Source organism: Rhamphochromis longiceps, linkage group LG15, assembly GCF_057381845.1.
Source record: "Rhamphochromis longiceps isolate RC_006_pf linkage group LG15, R_longiceps_female_GT1.1, whole genome shotgun sequence".
NCBI lineage: Eukaryota > Metazoa > Chordata > Actinopteri > Cichliformes > Cichlidae > Rhamphochromis > Rhamphochromis longiceps.
Window position 1 is genome coordinate 32,630,462 of NC_140571.1, and position 16,099 is coordinate 32,646,560.

General features: G+C 40.8%; 1 protein-coding gene across 1 annotated transcript in view; it reads right to left on the minus strand.

Moving 5' to 3' along the window:
* The window catches only part of cdk19 (cyclin dependent kinase 19), an 83,752-nt gene that overhangs the window by 16,714 nt on the left and 50,939 nt on the right, over positions 1-16,099 (minus strand). Inside the window, exons 3-5 of the mRNA XM_085381516.1 lie at positions 10,751-10,861; positions 10,292-10,432; positions 1,096-1,153 (exon numbers count right to left, since the gene is read on the minus strand). Coding sequence (XP_085237642.1) covers positions 1,096-1,153; positions 10,292-10,432; positions 10,751-10,861 — 310 coding nt within the window. The remainder of the gene's footprint in view (positions 1-1,095; positions 1,154-10,291; positions 10,433-10,750; positions 10,862-16,099) is intronic.

Genomic DNA, 16,099 nt, shown 5'->3' on the forward strand with positions numbered 1-16,099 from the left:
TATATGGATACCACAGATGGGTAGTCTTATTGTGCCAACTTCTATATGCGCAGTAAATAAATATGCTAATATTGGACAATGCTAATTGGACATTTCACTGTTTTTTTAATGACTTTAAAGATGCATTATACTGATCATAGAACTGATCACAGACTGTATGTATAAGATGGAGGTAGCATCTGAGTCTGAAAATGGAAAGCCTATACAGAAATCCTTTAAATCTGCATTCTTTGTAATGGCCAGTAGGGGGCAACTGGTTGGTTGTACAAAGAAGTTGATGGGAAAACACTTCTCGGCTGACCTCAGTAAACTCTGAGGTCATAGAATGAGTGAGATGAGATCATGATGAATAATGTGCTCAGTTGCCAGATTCAGGTCTTACTGAATATAATTAAAATGTTAATTAGAATTAAAAGTAAAACTTGTCACTGACACTGTTCTTGGATGAGCCTTGTACAGAGTTTTGCATTTGCCTACTAATGATACTAATGATGATGATGATTCATAATGAAACGTTCACAGAAAATACAACACTGACTGTAAAGCAATATCTACAGGAACAAGTAAGGCTGAAAAAGTTGTTCGCTTAACCAACGTGCATTCAAATACAATTATAATGAATGTGATTTCTGATACTTAGTTCACATTCTCCTAAAAAATGAATGAATGAAAGTTGGAAATGAATAAAATGAACATCCTGCTCCATGTAACTATTAAGATATTAAACATATTTATTAAACCACAGCAGCCTTGTGGCGTTCATTCAAGTAAAACTTTTACCAGCACCAGTTGCAAAGACTCTGGCTGCACTGGAACAACACTCTATGCTATTACTGGGAGTACGGGGTTTAAAAATAGATGCCAGCAATGCAGCATTACCCTTCAACACTCCCCTGGCCAGCTGGCTTATGCAACAGGACTGATCTGAGCTTCCTGTCAGCCTCTCTGGACAAGGTTAAACGTTGTAGCTATCAGACAATCAAACACGTCAACAACCTAATTGATCCACTTTCGTGCTGACACAAGTACCTAAAGGTTGTGTAAGTTTCAAATCAGTCAAGCAGTTTAAATGATGTTTTTTTAAATCTACTTTACCAATTTTAACTCTTCCTCGTTCGGGGCCTTCCCCCATCACCAGGATGTTAGCTGGTTTCTGTGGGAGAAAGAGACAGAACATTACGAGCTGTTGCGTATACTAAAAATCACTCTGTTTTTAACTTGGAAGTACAATAAATGTAAATGGTTCTAACACACAGTTGGACTGATAATACGTTCAGAATACCCGTGGTATTACAGTATCAGTGGTTCCCTTTGCAGAAACATGTTGAGTGGTTATTGACTGTCCTGTTTTTGTAATGAAGCACACAACCACATGACTATGTCAGTGAGCCATTTTCCGGGAGTGCACTTAAGCCAAGTGATCATACACCCAGGAATGGAGTCAAACACGCTCAAGCAGCTGGGTGTGTTCATCTGGTTTCCAGAGAGAAACTGGAACCACACAAGTTCCAAGAAGTAAAAGCTTTGTTAGCCAACCAAGCTGACTGCCGCCACTTATGTGGACACAAGCCATAGCCCAGCACATGCTGTGGCTTTTCAAATCACCCAATTGATATTGGTATTTAAAATCCTATATTAGTTGTTAGGCTGAGTACATTTCACAATAACAGGAGAACAGGTTGAGTTCTTTTTTGTTTTTAGGTCCAAGCCTTAAAAAACATCCTAGACCAACGATGTTAGGTAGTTCAGAAGCATTCATTTAGATGATGTTTAACCACCGTTTAACCACAAATGTTAAATTTTAGAACTGTGAGTCACTCACAAAAGTGCTGCAAGGTTCACTTTGGCAAAGAACAAATCATAAACAAATTAAATTAAAATACAATGAACAGGTGAGGAGAACTAAAACACGTGACGTGAAGTTTTTCACAGATATAGTCGTTTGATCCAAAACTGATTAGTCCTTCTCCTGACCACTTTCAAGTGATGAAATAGTGCGAACTGAACAAGAACACTGACTTCCTTTTTTAGATTTATTTTTGCCTTTGTTGATAGGGCAGCACAGAGAGTATTCCATTCAGTTTTATATATATATCTGGCACCAAATCCCAACAACAGTCACCACAAGGCACCTTATATTGTAAGGTAAAGACCCTACAATGATACAGAGAGAGCCCAGAGAAAGCACTTGGGCAAAAGTGGGAAAAAAGTATTTTTGTAAAGATGTTATTACTAAAGGCTACTAGAGTAGCTTTGCATGATTCACTTCTCGGAATAATCCCTAGTTATCTTATACTGGGCCTTGGTGCAGTCCTTCAGTTCATTCTCTGCTTGAAATAAGCTGATCTAGCCTAACTTTCTTTAAGGCTACACTCACTTTAAGCAACTTACTCACTTGTTGGCAAGTGGGCCTTCTGTGGGAGGCAACAAGTGCCATGTGCCACTGTTGATCATATTAGGGATATCCCCTCTATGATGTCACACAGTGCCAAGCATCTCCCAAACAGAAAATTAGGAGGCTGTTGGCTCACACACATTCAGACGTCAACATGTGAAACTGGTCCACTGTGTAAACAGTATATAGCTGGGATGGGAAATAGGGAAATATTAACCTATTACATTTTCACTTAGTAAATATAACAGTAGTTACTGCAGCACAGCAAACTAGACGCTCAACGTTGACATTTAATTAACAAATTGTTAATTTTATAGTGTTCACTGGATTTTTCTGAGCCTGTTGGCTGACGGCGGTTGCTTACTCCCCCAGCTGAAAATTAGATGGATCAGAGTGAAATTAGGAGGCCCCTAAAGCTGAATGGCCACCAATGCATACAACACCCTTCAGAGTCACAGGATGCATTGCTAAAATGAGTAATTAAAACAGCTTTGAATGCTGTTATCTGTGTTTTCCTCTTCAGAAAGGAATGTGGAGCATGAAGAAGTGTGGTTCAGGCTTTTGCCACAGGGCTCGCGGCACAGCATCTAGGACGCAACACATGAAGGCCGATGTATTTTTCTCACTGCTCTTCAGACCATTCGCTAACTCAACTTCTTGCATATAATTTGCAGTTGTAAGCACAGTGGTTTTAAGTCTCTGAATTACCAGAGGATATAAAATTCATCGGAAAACCTCTGTACGTTTTCTCAGAGGGCAAATAACATCAGTGGGCCCCTGTTTTTGAAGTTTACCTTGTCGTGCAGTAGGATGCAGTAATGCTTGTTGTCAAACTGTCTCCCTGGGTGTTTGAGTGAATGTGAACCCTCTGGCTTGGCAGACTCAGATCTGACTGGCAAACGTATTTTGTTGCCATAGAAACAGCACAAATAATGAGATCTGCTATTCATGCCCACAACATGACACCCCCACGATCGGCAAACACAAAGACAAGCGTCTCTTCAAAGGCCCGAGGAGTTCAGCCCCTCTTTCAAATTCTAAACAGACCTAAGTGAATTAATATGCCTAGCCTGAACGTACTCTTTTTTCTTTTTTTTACCTCTTGAATGTTCTGTAAAAGACCTGAGTGAGTGCCAGTGCCTTCAAAATGCAAAATGAGCATGCAAAAATGAAGTTTGATGTAAATAAGTTCACGTGTCTAATGGAAGGAAAAGCTGAAAAGTAGAAACATGAGTGCAAGAGGGACTGTTTCAAAGAGCAGCAGACCACAGTGATATAAGGAGATGTAATAAATTGATTGAAATATGCACCAAAGTTAGTGAAGCATGCACCAAATTCCTTTTCACACCCCCCATATTAAGATTTCCCTTCAAATGCAGCCAGTGAAATTAATCAGTTCCATTTGGACAGTTTCATAAATGGATCGGGAGCCAGGGGAAAATAAACACTCTCCGCCCCACAGAGGATCTGTAAACCCAGTCCTTAGGGACGTGGCCCTCTTTTACAAAATCATTTACATCTTTGTATCAAAAAGTAGGCCACTTCAGGAGCCAAACTTACACACTTACGTAACAGAGTGGGCAAGCTGATAAACAAGCTGAAGCGAAAGGTGACAGCCTACAGGACTCATCAACGACCAACTGTCCAGATAATGAAGCCCCTTTGAGCTATTAGTGCAGTATGCAGTAGTATTAAAGCATGCTTCATCCTTTCACGCAGCCAGTTGGTTGGTTCAACTCTCGTTCTGCTTTTCCTCAAGTAGCTGCTGTTTGTTTACAGTGTGTGGAGTGAGAGTACTCAACCCCTAGGAGCAGTGCTTGGCAACAGCGGGGAGGAAGAAGTCTCATTTAGCCAGAAGGGACCTCTGTCACAACCAGGGTTAGGGAGCACCAGGCAACCGTTTCGAATAGTTGTAGGGTGACGCAAAATACAAGGGGGAGGGAAAAAAGCACTGTATTAATACCAATGCTGCTACAATGAGATATTACTCAAGCTGACAAATCACCTGTAAACAGAGTGAATTAATAACACGCAGACTGCTGAAGCAAGGCAGCGATTAAATCTGTCATGAAAATATGAGGAAATTTGTTTGGTGATAAGGCATTAAGGCTGAACTTGGAGAATTCAAGCCTGACTCATGTTATCATTTACATCTAGACCACTGAGATAAGAGGAAATGCACGCCTGTCCAGGAAAACATTCAGGTCATCTAATTTTAAAAAAAGAACTTGACCCTTGAAAGTGAGCTTTATTAACCCCAGTCCAGTAACAACGCAACGTGAAGGGAAACCAGATGATCTGACGAGGATGTTTCTGGGATTTTGATTAAAAGAGGCCTTCAGTATAAAAAAAATTCCAGGAGTAATGTTAAAACTGAAATAAGAAAACACAGCTGAAACTGGGCTACGAACAGAACACTTCATGGTCCGGCTGTACCAAATGTCATATTTAACCAACATTGCTTTAAGTTTTTGTTAAATCCCTGTTGCCACAATTCCTTTCCCCTTATGTCTTATCCTTTCCTCCTCCACTGAGATTGGGACTAAGATGTGAGGACAGGAGTTGAGGATGTACAAGATTAGAAAAAGGGGGTAAAAACAACTAAGAACTACTGGAAACCACAGAGACCAGAACACAGAAAAGGAAATAATTGGTGTAGAGTTCTTAAGCTGAAAGTGCATCTGACCTACAGCAGACATTTGTTTAATCAGTGTGCATTCAACGAATAAATCCTACCAATAGGAATCACCAATCAGACAGTCATGAAGCTCCTGTTTTAAAGAAATATGATCAGAAATTATCTTATGTTTGGATCATTTCCATCATATTTCAATACAGCAGAGCTAATTGCATGCTACTAGCAGCCCAGATATTTTGAAAATTCAGATCTGGCTCTAGTCAAACTCTCTTGCTTTTGGACACTTCTTAAAATCTTAAAAAGGTAAAACAACAATATCTTTCCATTATTAAAGAGTTTATATATGACACATAAACTGCAGAAATAAGTTAGTTTTAGTGCAAAACACAGATGCTGAGTACAGATTACATTGTTTTACTCGTGTCACTGGATTAAATACCTCTTGGTAATAATAGAAGTAAATAGGTTAATATTAACAATTATAATCTGAATGAGACACCAGATTAGAATTCAACTCATCTATGCAAAACTGAATGAAAACTAAAGCAAACTTCTCAGTGCAAGCACACACGGTTCACTTTCCCACTTTAGACACTGAAAAAAAAAATGTGGTTGTGTAGAATTCCACGCCTTGCATGATGAGTTTCTTACAGCCACCCACCCAGTAATATGCATGTAGTATAGCACTGCTGGTTACTATAACAGATGACCTTCAGTAATACCCTAACACACACCACCCCTCTCTTAAGTGATTATTGGTACAGTCCATGGAAATGCATGCCTTTTGCTTTGGCTTGCAGAGTCAGGTTCTTGAATCAGCTATCTGTGCAGAGCGGTGGGCTTGACATCATCTTACATAAGACGGCAAGCACCTCTGATTGGGGGGTGGGGGGTGGGGGTGGACGACGACAGAGGAGTAACTGCAAGAGTAAATGGGGGATGGGCTTTGTGACAGTGCAATGCACAGTACATGGATGCTTTCCAGAGAGTCAGAGCATGCTACACTCAAGCACAAAGACATGCTTATGCAACAGCAGAACTATTGCAGCTGTTAAAGATACAGTGGGCAGGAAAACCGTTCCCTGTGTGGCACAATACATGTCTGCTCCTCCCCTCGCATGTATTCACAATACAGCTCATGGGAAGACTTTCACATCTACTTAGACAGCAGTAAGAGGCCTTGGGTAGATTTTTCCATAACGTAGCATCATGTTTGCTACGAGCAGTCTCTCTAATTTCAGTTGTTATTTCTCATGCCCGCGCAGAGACCCGACACAGAGCCAGGCACCTGCACAAAAGACGCTAATCTCACCGATGACAAGAGACAAGAATGAAATTTACGAGTGAGGTTATGTGGCAACAATGGCAGGAAGCCCTGGCAGAGAGACAGCAAAATAACGGCTGCAGCGAAAATAATCGAGGGGCCGGAAATGTTGGTGTGTAGATAAGACTGGTGTGACCTTAAGAGAGCCAAAACATCCACACAGCTACTGTAAGAGAATTCATATTGTGTATATTATGAACTTTGGTGCTTAAGGTTTCCACAAATTTACAAAGTGCTACAAAATAAAAGTCTGTACGAAACATCCTGACACGTTATTTTAAGAGCCTGTCTTTTACTGAAGACATGTTTCAGGCTCACAGAGTCAACATTAATGTTACTACTAACACTTGTGTTTTTCCTACTATGGCAACTGCTGTGAGCAACAGAGACTACTAAAGCCATGCTGGCACACTGTGAGTGCATGATTTGATGGAGGGTTGCTAGTTCAAACACACTACAGCACAGCGTATACTCGGCAGCTCTAACTGGTTGTTTCACCTTGTTTTATTTCTTGCTGCAGGCCTAATCAAGGGAACAAATAACGAAAACAATTGTAGTTTGCTGTTCTAACACCTGATTTATGCTTCAGCAGTAAGTCTACGCCATAATCTACAACGTAAGCTGATGTGCACCCTCATCAGGTTGTAGCACAACATTAGGTCGACGCAGCCCGCAGCTATTGTGATTGTCCTGTTCAGCAGTGTCGATTCTTCCTGTGCACTTCCAGCTACTTTTTCACTGCAGTGTTTTAATTTATCAGTAACAGAATAATAATTATCATCTCAGTAAAAGGAATTATAAGGTTATCGGTTCTTAGACTGTCACTACAATCAGCTGTGTCTCCAGCAGGGAAAAAGTGGCACAGTTTACATTACTTTTATTTTTATTACACTATAGAATGAGAGCGCGATGGCAAAGTGGAGACTGCTCCAGGACAGAAACAACTGCTAACACCTTACACCTGCACAGACAGCATGCTAACACTAAGTTAGCCAAGAGCCCAGAGTGGTGTTAAAGCTGAGTAAATGCTGACCCCAGCCCAGCACTGCGATAAAGTGAGCCGTCATTTGTGGCGAAATCAGCCACTGCTGAACTTCAAAGGGTAATAAACTGAAGCCTGTAGCCTCCATTTCTACCTGTTCATGTTTCTAAAATAGAATCACTCTGGTGATCGCTTTAAAGTGCTGGTTTTCATCTTTGCTCTGTGCTGTCGGCTTTGTTTTCATACCTAAATTCTAAGAAAAAAGATCATGAGTCTACTTATATAGGTAGATGAGGTGTTGGTGTGTGGGGCTGTAGCCTGTAGGTTTATATTGTTAAAGAGAGGGAAGAGAAATACCTCCAACATCCACGAAGCATGTAATGATTTGCATGAGTGTAACGTCACTGATATGCTGCTTAGAGATGGGGGCAACTCGCAAAGTGGAGCCAATGAGGATTGATAAGTGATATTGACAATGGAATCGGAATTGCTAAATTCCTATCAATTCCCATCCCTCCTTGTAAGGAGGAATTTAATACTACCGTGTTTTGTATTTTATCTAAATGGTCTGTTTCATAGGATTCACACAAAGAATCCTGAATTTTGTTGGAGTTGTTTGTTGTTGTTTTCTTTTCTTTCTTTTTTTTTTACCCCAGGGTCTTGTTTTTAAGGTGTGATTTATCTGACAACTGAGGCAAAGGCCACTGTATACAACATAACAGCAAATATGGCATGTTTCTGTTGAGTGAAGTGAGGGTGTGCAGGATTAATGCCGGACTAAGCAAACAGATGATGAAGTCAACTAGAGCAGAGGCTGTCACGGTCCCCGTGCCTGCTCGGCTGGCCCTGTGTGGCTACATGTTATGTTTTGTCTTTTCTCTCTCTCCTCTCTCTCTGCTCGCTGCCTGGGCGGAGCTCATTGTGAGCTCCCGGCCTCCACCACCTGTAGGCAATCACCTGTGGCTCCTCACCCTGTTTGCTCCCGCTACTTAAGGCAGTGACTGAGAGCACCTCGCCGCTGGACTATTGAATAACGCTCGTCAGTGCTACTTTAGCCTCAGCCAGTTTTGAGCTCTGTCCGTAAAAGTTCCGTGCTAACCCTTGTTCTCTGTATGCAGATTTCTCGTGTTTTGGTTTGGAGACTCTGGACGCTTTTCCCGACCCCGCTCTGCACCCCTGGGAACCCTGGCCCCCTTCTCCCTCACCTGTATATAGTGCACCTGGAGTGTGTAAATAAACCTGTTTTTCTGAGACTTCAGTCTGCGCCGAGTCCTCCCTGCTCCTCCGTGACAGAGGCTATGGATAGCTATAACCCTCAGCAAAGACACTATTCATAGATTTAATCCTGACTGGTAAAAAGGTTGGCCCGAACAAAAAGAAACATCAAAGGAGAAAAAAGCATGAATGAGGACAACAAACAGCTGCTGCAGTGGACAGTTTACAGCTTACATGCTGGGACCTTCTCATCATAGGTGCACATGAGTACGTCAGTGGCCTGTCCACAGTACAAACACATGTGAGGAGCCATAACATGACTGGCTGAGAACACAAACATTTATGGTCTCGTCACTGACGCATTTACAGCATCCAAACTGTAGAAACTTTTATAGATACCTTGTGGATCACCAACAGACTGAAATACCTACTTGATCCGTTCAGGTTTGCATAATGTGCTGTCAAGACACCACATGACTACAAAGGATCGTTTGGGATTACGTAAGAGTTGACAACCGGACATAAAGAAAACGGAACCCATAGACAGATGCTTGAACTGTTTGGGAGCTCTGCCCTTTGACTTCTGAACCTGATTTATCTAAAGCCAAAAGCTTAGCTAACTTTCGCTTAAACAGTGTAATCTCAGTGAGCCAGTCTTACCAGAGCATTATCTGGAAAAAGGACTCAGTGCAGCCCATCTGACGTCAAAGCAGCAATGGCAGTAATCAAATCAAAGTTTCACCACATAATCTGCTGTTTGGTTAATTATACTTTTTCATCCACAAGCAAAAGTGCACATGGTCCTCAGTGGTGAGTGACAGATGCAGGGAGGCAGAGAGAGGCAGGGGAGATGCACTTACAGATGGGCTGTGGGAGTTTGCAGTGCTGAGTCATATGTTGGAAATTGTTCCAGTTCTGCTTTTTCTTTCTTTAACATGTGACAGATCTGTTTTCTCAGAAGGTGCCTGGAGCCACGTTGACTGGTTCTTTTCGGTGGTACTAGCATAACAAAATTGTATCTCCAAACAGACTGTCAGAAATCAGGTAATATACACAGCGACCTCCCTTCAACCAAAGCCCTGTGGGAAAAGCGAGGAGAACAGAGTCTCACAGGAACCACGTGTGTGTTGGAACCAGGTTAAAGGGTAGACGGGAGTCAGAAAGCACTCAGAGTTCAGGTCATTGTGCTTCTTCCAACAAATAAAATCATCATAACACATCACACGAAGACATAACAACGAAAGGCAGTGAAATAACACAGCTCTGCTCGGTGGAATCGTTCCGTGGGAACGAGTTCTGTGAGCAGTAGATATAGTAGAGTGGACAGCCTTCAGATAAGAGGTTCAGATATTTTCTCCCTAAATTTTCATTCCTAACAGTAAGATAGTCACACTATTTTATTTTCATTTCCTAATTGTTATCTAACACCTGTTGCAGGAAGGTTTTACTTCCAGTATCAGTGGATTTTTAGCTTTTCAAACTGCTTAGCTTTAGTAGTTTGAGCAGTTTGAGTTTGTTTTTTTATTTATAAAAATACGTGGTGGTGGTGGGGTTCTTTGTTGTTTCAGATAAAAGAAGGAAGTATGTTATTATATTTAACTTCATACCTAGCGTTTCCTTTCAGTTTCTCAATTTTAATAACCTTGGTTAATCACAATGCCTTTGGAAACATATGTATGGAGTGGGTAAGTGTCTGTAAAGGGAAATGAGAGCACTGAAGCTAATATAGCCACTCACCAGATCCCTGTGGAGCACCCAGTTGGCATGGAGGTAATGGATCCCATCCAGGATCTGATACAAGAGAGACTTCACCATCCCTCGGGGCAGCTGCATAGGCTTCTTATTGGCCTTGGAGGCGCGGTGGAACTTGATGATGTGCTGTGAAGCAAAGAAAGGGTTTGCCTCACTTATGCATGCCTCATCAGATGGAATAAACACAATATCTACAAAACCACCTCCAGTTGTCTCCTTTTCATACTTTCCCCAGAGCACCAAAAATATGAGTGAACAAATAAAACATTTGTAACAATCCAGAGACACTGCGGCTGCTGTTTATACACAATATTAACGGTTTAGGGCACAGTGCTGAATCTTAATGTAAACATCATTAGGTAACCGTTTCTGTAGCACGAGGTTTTCTGTCATTCATTAATCATATGAACAGTTCTTGCTAGAAGTAATGGCGCAGAGACTCACCCACAAGTCGTGTTCGGCGTAGTCAAAGAGGAGCCAGACCTTTCTGTCACTGTGGGACAGGAACACTTTCTGGAGGGCGATCACATTTGGGTGTTTCAGTTCTCGTAACAGCTGGAACACACAGTGGAAAGGTCTGATTAATGTTTGATGTCAGGTTTGTGCATCACATATGCTCATCTGATAACGATGTAACAAGTGGCGAAAAGCACAAAATCAAGAAATAAGAGCTGTCGTGACAGAAAAAAATGTTAACTTTTGCATCTTCAAGAAAACAGCAAAAAGGAGCCGGAGGAATAAAAGTAAAATGGTAGACAAGAACAAAGTGTCGCCTGTCCTCACACACCTTAAATAATCTTGAATTGCCCCCAAAAAAGACAAGGGATGATGGGTAATTACATTATCGTGCCCTTTAGACAGGCCCACGGGGGTGTTTCAGTCAGCGAATAGACTGAATTCAAACATGACTCTCACCTACAGGGTGAATTACTCATTAGTGCATGCTAACATAACTGTTTTTGTCATTCACCTCCATCACAAACAGAGAATAAAGTATTCAGATGCACACAGTGGCTGACCTGAAACCAAAAGGTAAATATCAAGGAAATGTACTGGGGAGTAAGACTAAACACTATGAGAACACATTTCCGCCATAAGTAGTTTTTTGTTTTTTGTTTTTTAAATCAAACACCTAAAAGGAGGTACAGCTTCAGCCCTCTAATTCACACTCCAAGAGTAACTAAGGCTGAGGCTAAAATACTTCACGGCTTTCAAACTGGGTCATACACTCACAGGGAAAAGCTCTAATTTCACAGAGAAACCACTAACACAAATCCACAGTTACACTGCTTTCTGAATAGGACTGTACTACTATTACCTTCTTAAGTCATCATATAAAGCATCTTCATTTAAAAAATTGCTATATAAATATATATATTAATATTTATATGGTCATGTGAAAAAGAATGTTGTCACAGGACTTCTTGCACATGATTGAACAGCAGAACCATCCTTTACAACATGGACGAATTTAACCCCACTCTCCTTTAAAACATTCCTTTAGTTCACTGCAGACTGCACGGTGGTGTTTAACAAGTCCTTTTCACATATCTGCACCTACAGCTTGTAGAATTTCAAAAATGTTTGTTTTGACACTTGCAGTCACAGTTTGTCCCATTTTCTGTTTCAGAGAATTACAAACATTTTAACAAGTTCCACTCACACACACACACACAGACACACTTGATACAGATTTCTCGAATGTAAAAAGATACAAAACTAATCTTTCATTCGTCTCTAGTTTGTACTGGACGTCTTCACATCACTTCACATGTATTTATATCCTTGTGGGGACATCTCATTTACATCATGCTTTCCCTAGCTGATTACCCTAACCATCAAAAATGAATGCCTAACCTTAAACATTTCCACATCATTCCATACCTAAACCCATTAACACCTGACCTGTCCAGAGGTTCAGTCAATGAGCTCGTCAATAGCTTCAATGCTAAAATGTTAAATGTTATGGACACAATAGCTCCCATTAAAGTGAAGGTTATCTCTGGAAGGAAAAAATCTCCATGGAGAAACTCCACACTGGTGAAAAATAAAAAAGGAGACTGTAGGAAAGCCGAGCGCAGATGGAGAAAAACAAATCTCCAGGTTCATTATGACATCTATAAAGAGAAACTTCACAACTATAATTTACAACTGAGGAGTGCAAGGAGGTCCTATTTCTCTGACATCATCACTAAAAACAGTCATAATGCTCAGGTCTTATTTTCTACAGTTGACACCGAAAAACTGTTTAAACACCATCAAACAGTTTCACCCTATTAACAGCAAAGACCTGGAGGACATCTTAGGTCAACTGAACTCCTCCTCTTGCTGTTTAGATGTCCTGCCAACAAGTTTTTTCAAAAAGGTCTCAAAGACTTTGGAGTCAGACCTGTTACTGATCGTCAACCTTTCTTTAATGTCAGGTGTGTTTCCAGAACCACTAAAAACTGCTGTAATTAAACCTATACTGAAAAAGGACAATCTTGACAAGACGCAAATGAACAACTACAGGCCGATCTCAAATCTCCCATTTTTAAGTAAGATCATTGAAAAAGCAGTTTCTCAACAGCTCAATTACTTCTTAAAACAGAATAACTGCAGGTTTTAGACAGAACCACAGCACTGAAACCGCTCTGACCAAAGTGTTTAATGACATATGTCTGAATACAGACAGTGGAAAAATGACAGTCTTAGTTTTATGTCTGTGAAGGTTCTCAGTCATCCAGGTCATTGTAGTCAAAGGAGCTTGCAAAGAAAAGCGTCTGGACTTCTTTAAGTTGCTTGAAGACGTTTCACCTCTCATCCGAGAAGCTTCTTCAGTTCTAAGGTCAAATGGTGGAGAGTCCCAGATATAAACCTAGTGGGAGTAACCCCCCACAGAGGGACAAAAGGACCCCCTGATGATCCTCCAATCGCCTGAGCCAAGGTGTGAAACTGGGTGTGGGTCCCAATCAGCCAGAGTTTCGGGTGAGTTCATTGTGAAATCTGGCCCCACCTTATCATGCGAATTCCTGAGATCAGATGGCCCAGGATGTGAGTGGGCGTTAAGGCGTCTGGGAAGGGAATTCAAAACTGGATTATAGATGGAAGAGAGTTGGTGTCGTAAACCACCGCCTCTGTTCAAAGATGGTCGCTCACAGTGGACATAGATGGCTTCTTTCACTCCTCTTTCAAACCATCTGTCCTCTCTGTCCAAAATGTGAACATTGGCATCCTCGAAAGAGTGTCCTTTATCCTTAAGATGCAGACTTTAAGAACGCCCATTTAGGATAGCCGCACGTTTTGAGTGCGGCTATCAAAACGTGCACAACACAGAAGAGCCACCTCCACAGGACAAGACTCAGCAGTCCATCTGCATCTTAATACTCCCACTAGGTTTATATCTGGGACTCTCCACCATTTGACCTTAGAACTGAAGAAGCTTCTCGGATGAGAGGTGAAACGTCTTCAAGTAATTTAAAGAAGTCCAGATGCTTTTCTTTGCAAATCTTAGTTTTACTGGATCTCAGTGCAGAATTTGATACAGTTGACCACAACATATTACTCGACTGGAGAACTGGGCAGGTCTTTCAGGAACTGTACTAAACTGGTTCAAAACATACTTAGAAAACAGGAAATACTTTGTATCAATAGGTAACTTCACATCTGAGCAGACAAGTATCGCATGAGGAGTTCCCCAAGGTTCCATCTTGGGACCCCTTCTGTTTAACATTTACATGCTCCCACTGGCACAGATTATAAAGAACAACAAAACAAACTATCATAGCATAACTATGCAGATGACACACAAATATATATCACAATGTCACCAGGAGACCGAGGCCCTGTACAGGCTCTTGATAAATGCATTGAGGAAATTAATGACTGGTTGTGCCACAGTTTTCTCCAGCTAAACAAAAACAAAACTGAAGTAATAGTCTTTGGTGCCAAAGAAAAACAATTACAGGTCACCAGAGAACTTCAATCTATACACCTAAAAACCACAAACCAGGCGAGAAATTTGGGTGTAGTGATGGATGCAGACCTAAACGTAGAAAAACACATTAAGACAATAACAAAATCGGCTTACTATCACCTCAAGAATATATCACGGATAAAAGATCTGATGTCTCAACAGGACCTGGAAAAACTAGTCTATGAATTCATCTTTAGCAGGCTTGACTACTGTAACAGCATCTTTACAGGTCTACCTAAAAAAATCAGTCAGACAGCTGCAGCTCATTCAGAACTCTGCTGCTCGAGTCCTCACTAAGACCAAAAAAGTGGACCACATCAGTCCAGCTCTGAGGGCTTTACACTGGCTGCCTGTCCGTCAGAGGATAGACTTTAAAGTTCTGATGCTGGTCCATAAAGCTCTGAATGGTTTAGGACCAAAATACATCAGTGACCTCCTGACCCAGTATGAACCTCCCAGATCCCTCAGGTCATCTGGATCCGGTCTTTTATCAGTTCCCTGAGTCAGAACCAGACACGGAGAAGCTGCATTCAGCTTTTATGCTCCATATATCTGGAACAAACTCCCAGAAAGCCTCAGATCACCTGAAACACTCAGTTTATTTAAATCCAGGTTGAAGACTCACCTGTTCTCAGCTGCATTTGAATAAAACACCAAATCCACACTTTTAAGCTTAAATTTCAAAACTTACATTTTAACTACTGATTTTATCTACTGTTCTGATTTTATCTGTTTTTTTAATCAATTTTAAATCATGCTTTTTATTTGTTTTTGTTTTTAATGTCTCTGTGAAGCACTTTGAATCACCTTGTTGTTGAATTGTGCTATATAAATAAACTTTCCTTGCCTTGCCTAAACCTATCCCTAACCTAATTGTAACCCTAACTGTAACTGTAACTAAAACCGCATTTTGAGTATCAAAAATGCCTTCAAACTGGGAACTGGGATTTTGGTCCCCATAAGGGCTGTTTGTCTAGTATAGTAAACTTCTAATTTCTGGTACCCACAAAGATATTAATACACACACACAATGCTCTAGAGATTATAGCTTAGTCTATAGATACAATTTATAGATATTCCTTAAATGTCTCAAATACAGCTCATGAGCAAAGAGGCAAAGAGGACAACTCTAAGCACTGAATGTGACAGTGCTTGTGTTGTGGGTTGGAGTGTTTTCAAAAACAACTCATTCAAACTACATGAACGAGTAACCAAAATTTACAGGACACCAAAGATAAGAAAAAAGAAATAAATACACCTCCAGCTCTCTTTGTGACAGTTTGTGTTTAGACCATTAAAGTGTTGAAAGGTTTTTGAAATTTTTTCTTTTTTTCACCGCTCTTCAAAATCCATCTGAGGCTTCAGACTTAAAAACCAAAATTAGGTCTAGGGAAGCATCAATCCCACTTTTTTAGTTCCAGTATAATACAGATGACAAATCAGCAAAACACGGTTTAAGCTTGATGTTGACTTAAATATAAAGGACTGATTATCAGTCTCTTGCTCAAAGATGTCGGATCAGTATTGGAACCCTCTCTTTGTGGTCCCACTTTAGTTGGGTAAGTGGTTAGGAAAAATGATGGATCAATTTACATATTAACTCATCATATTAACTCAAATCACATTCGCTTGACCTGATATATACAAATAAAATTATATTTAGTGATATTTGCATTGGCTAGAAGTTTCAGGGACAAAAGTGTGATTAGTGTGAACGGCTGGCTAACGCAGTGCACATTTCCACATCATTCAAGCGCTGCTACTTTAAGCAGCTCATTGATTTCACTAACTCCCATTTGGACTATCCTATTTGCTGACCCATCATGGACAATCCATAA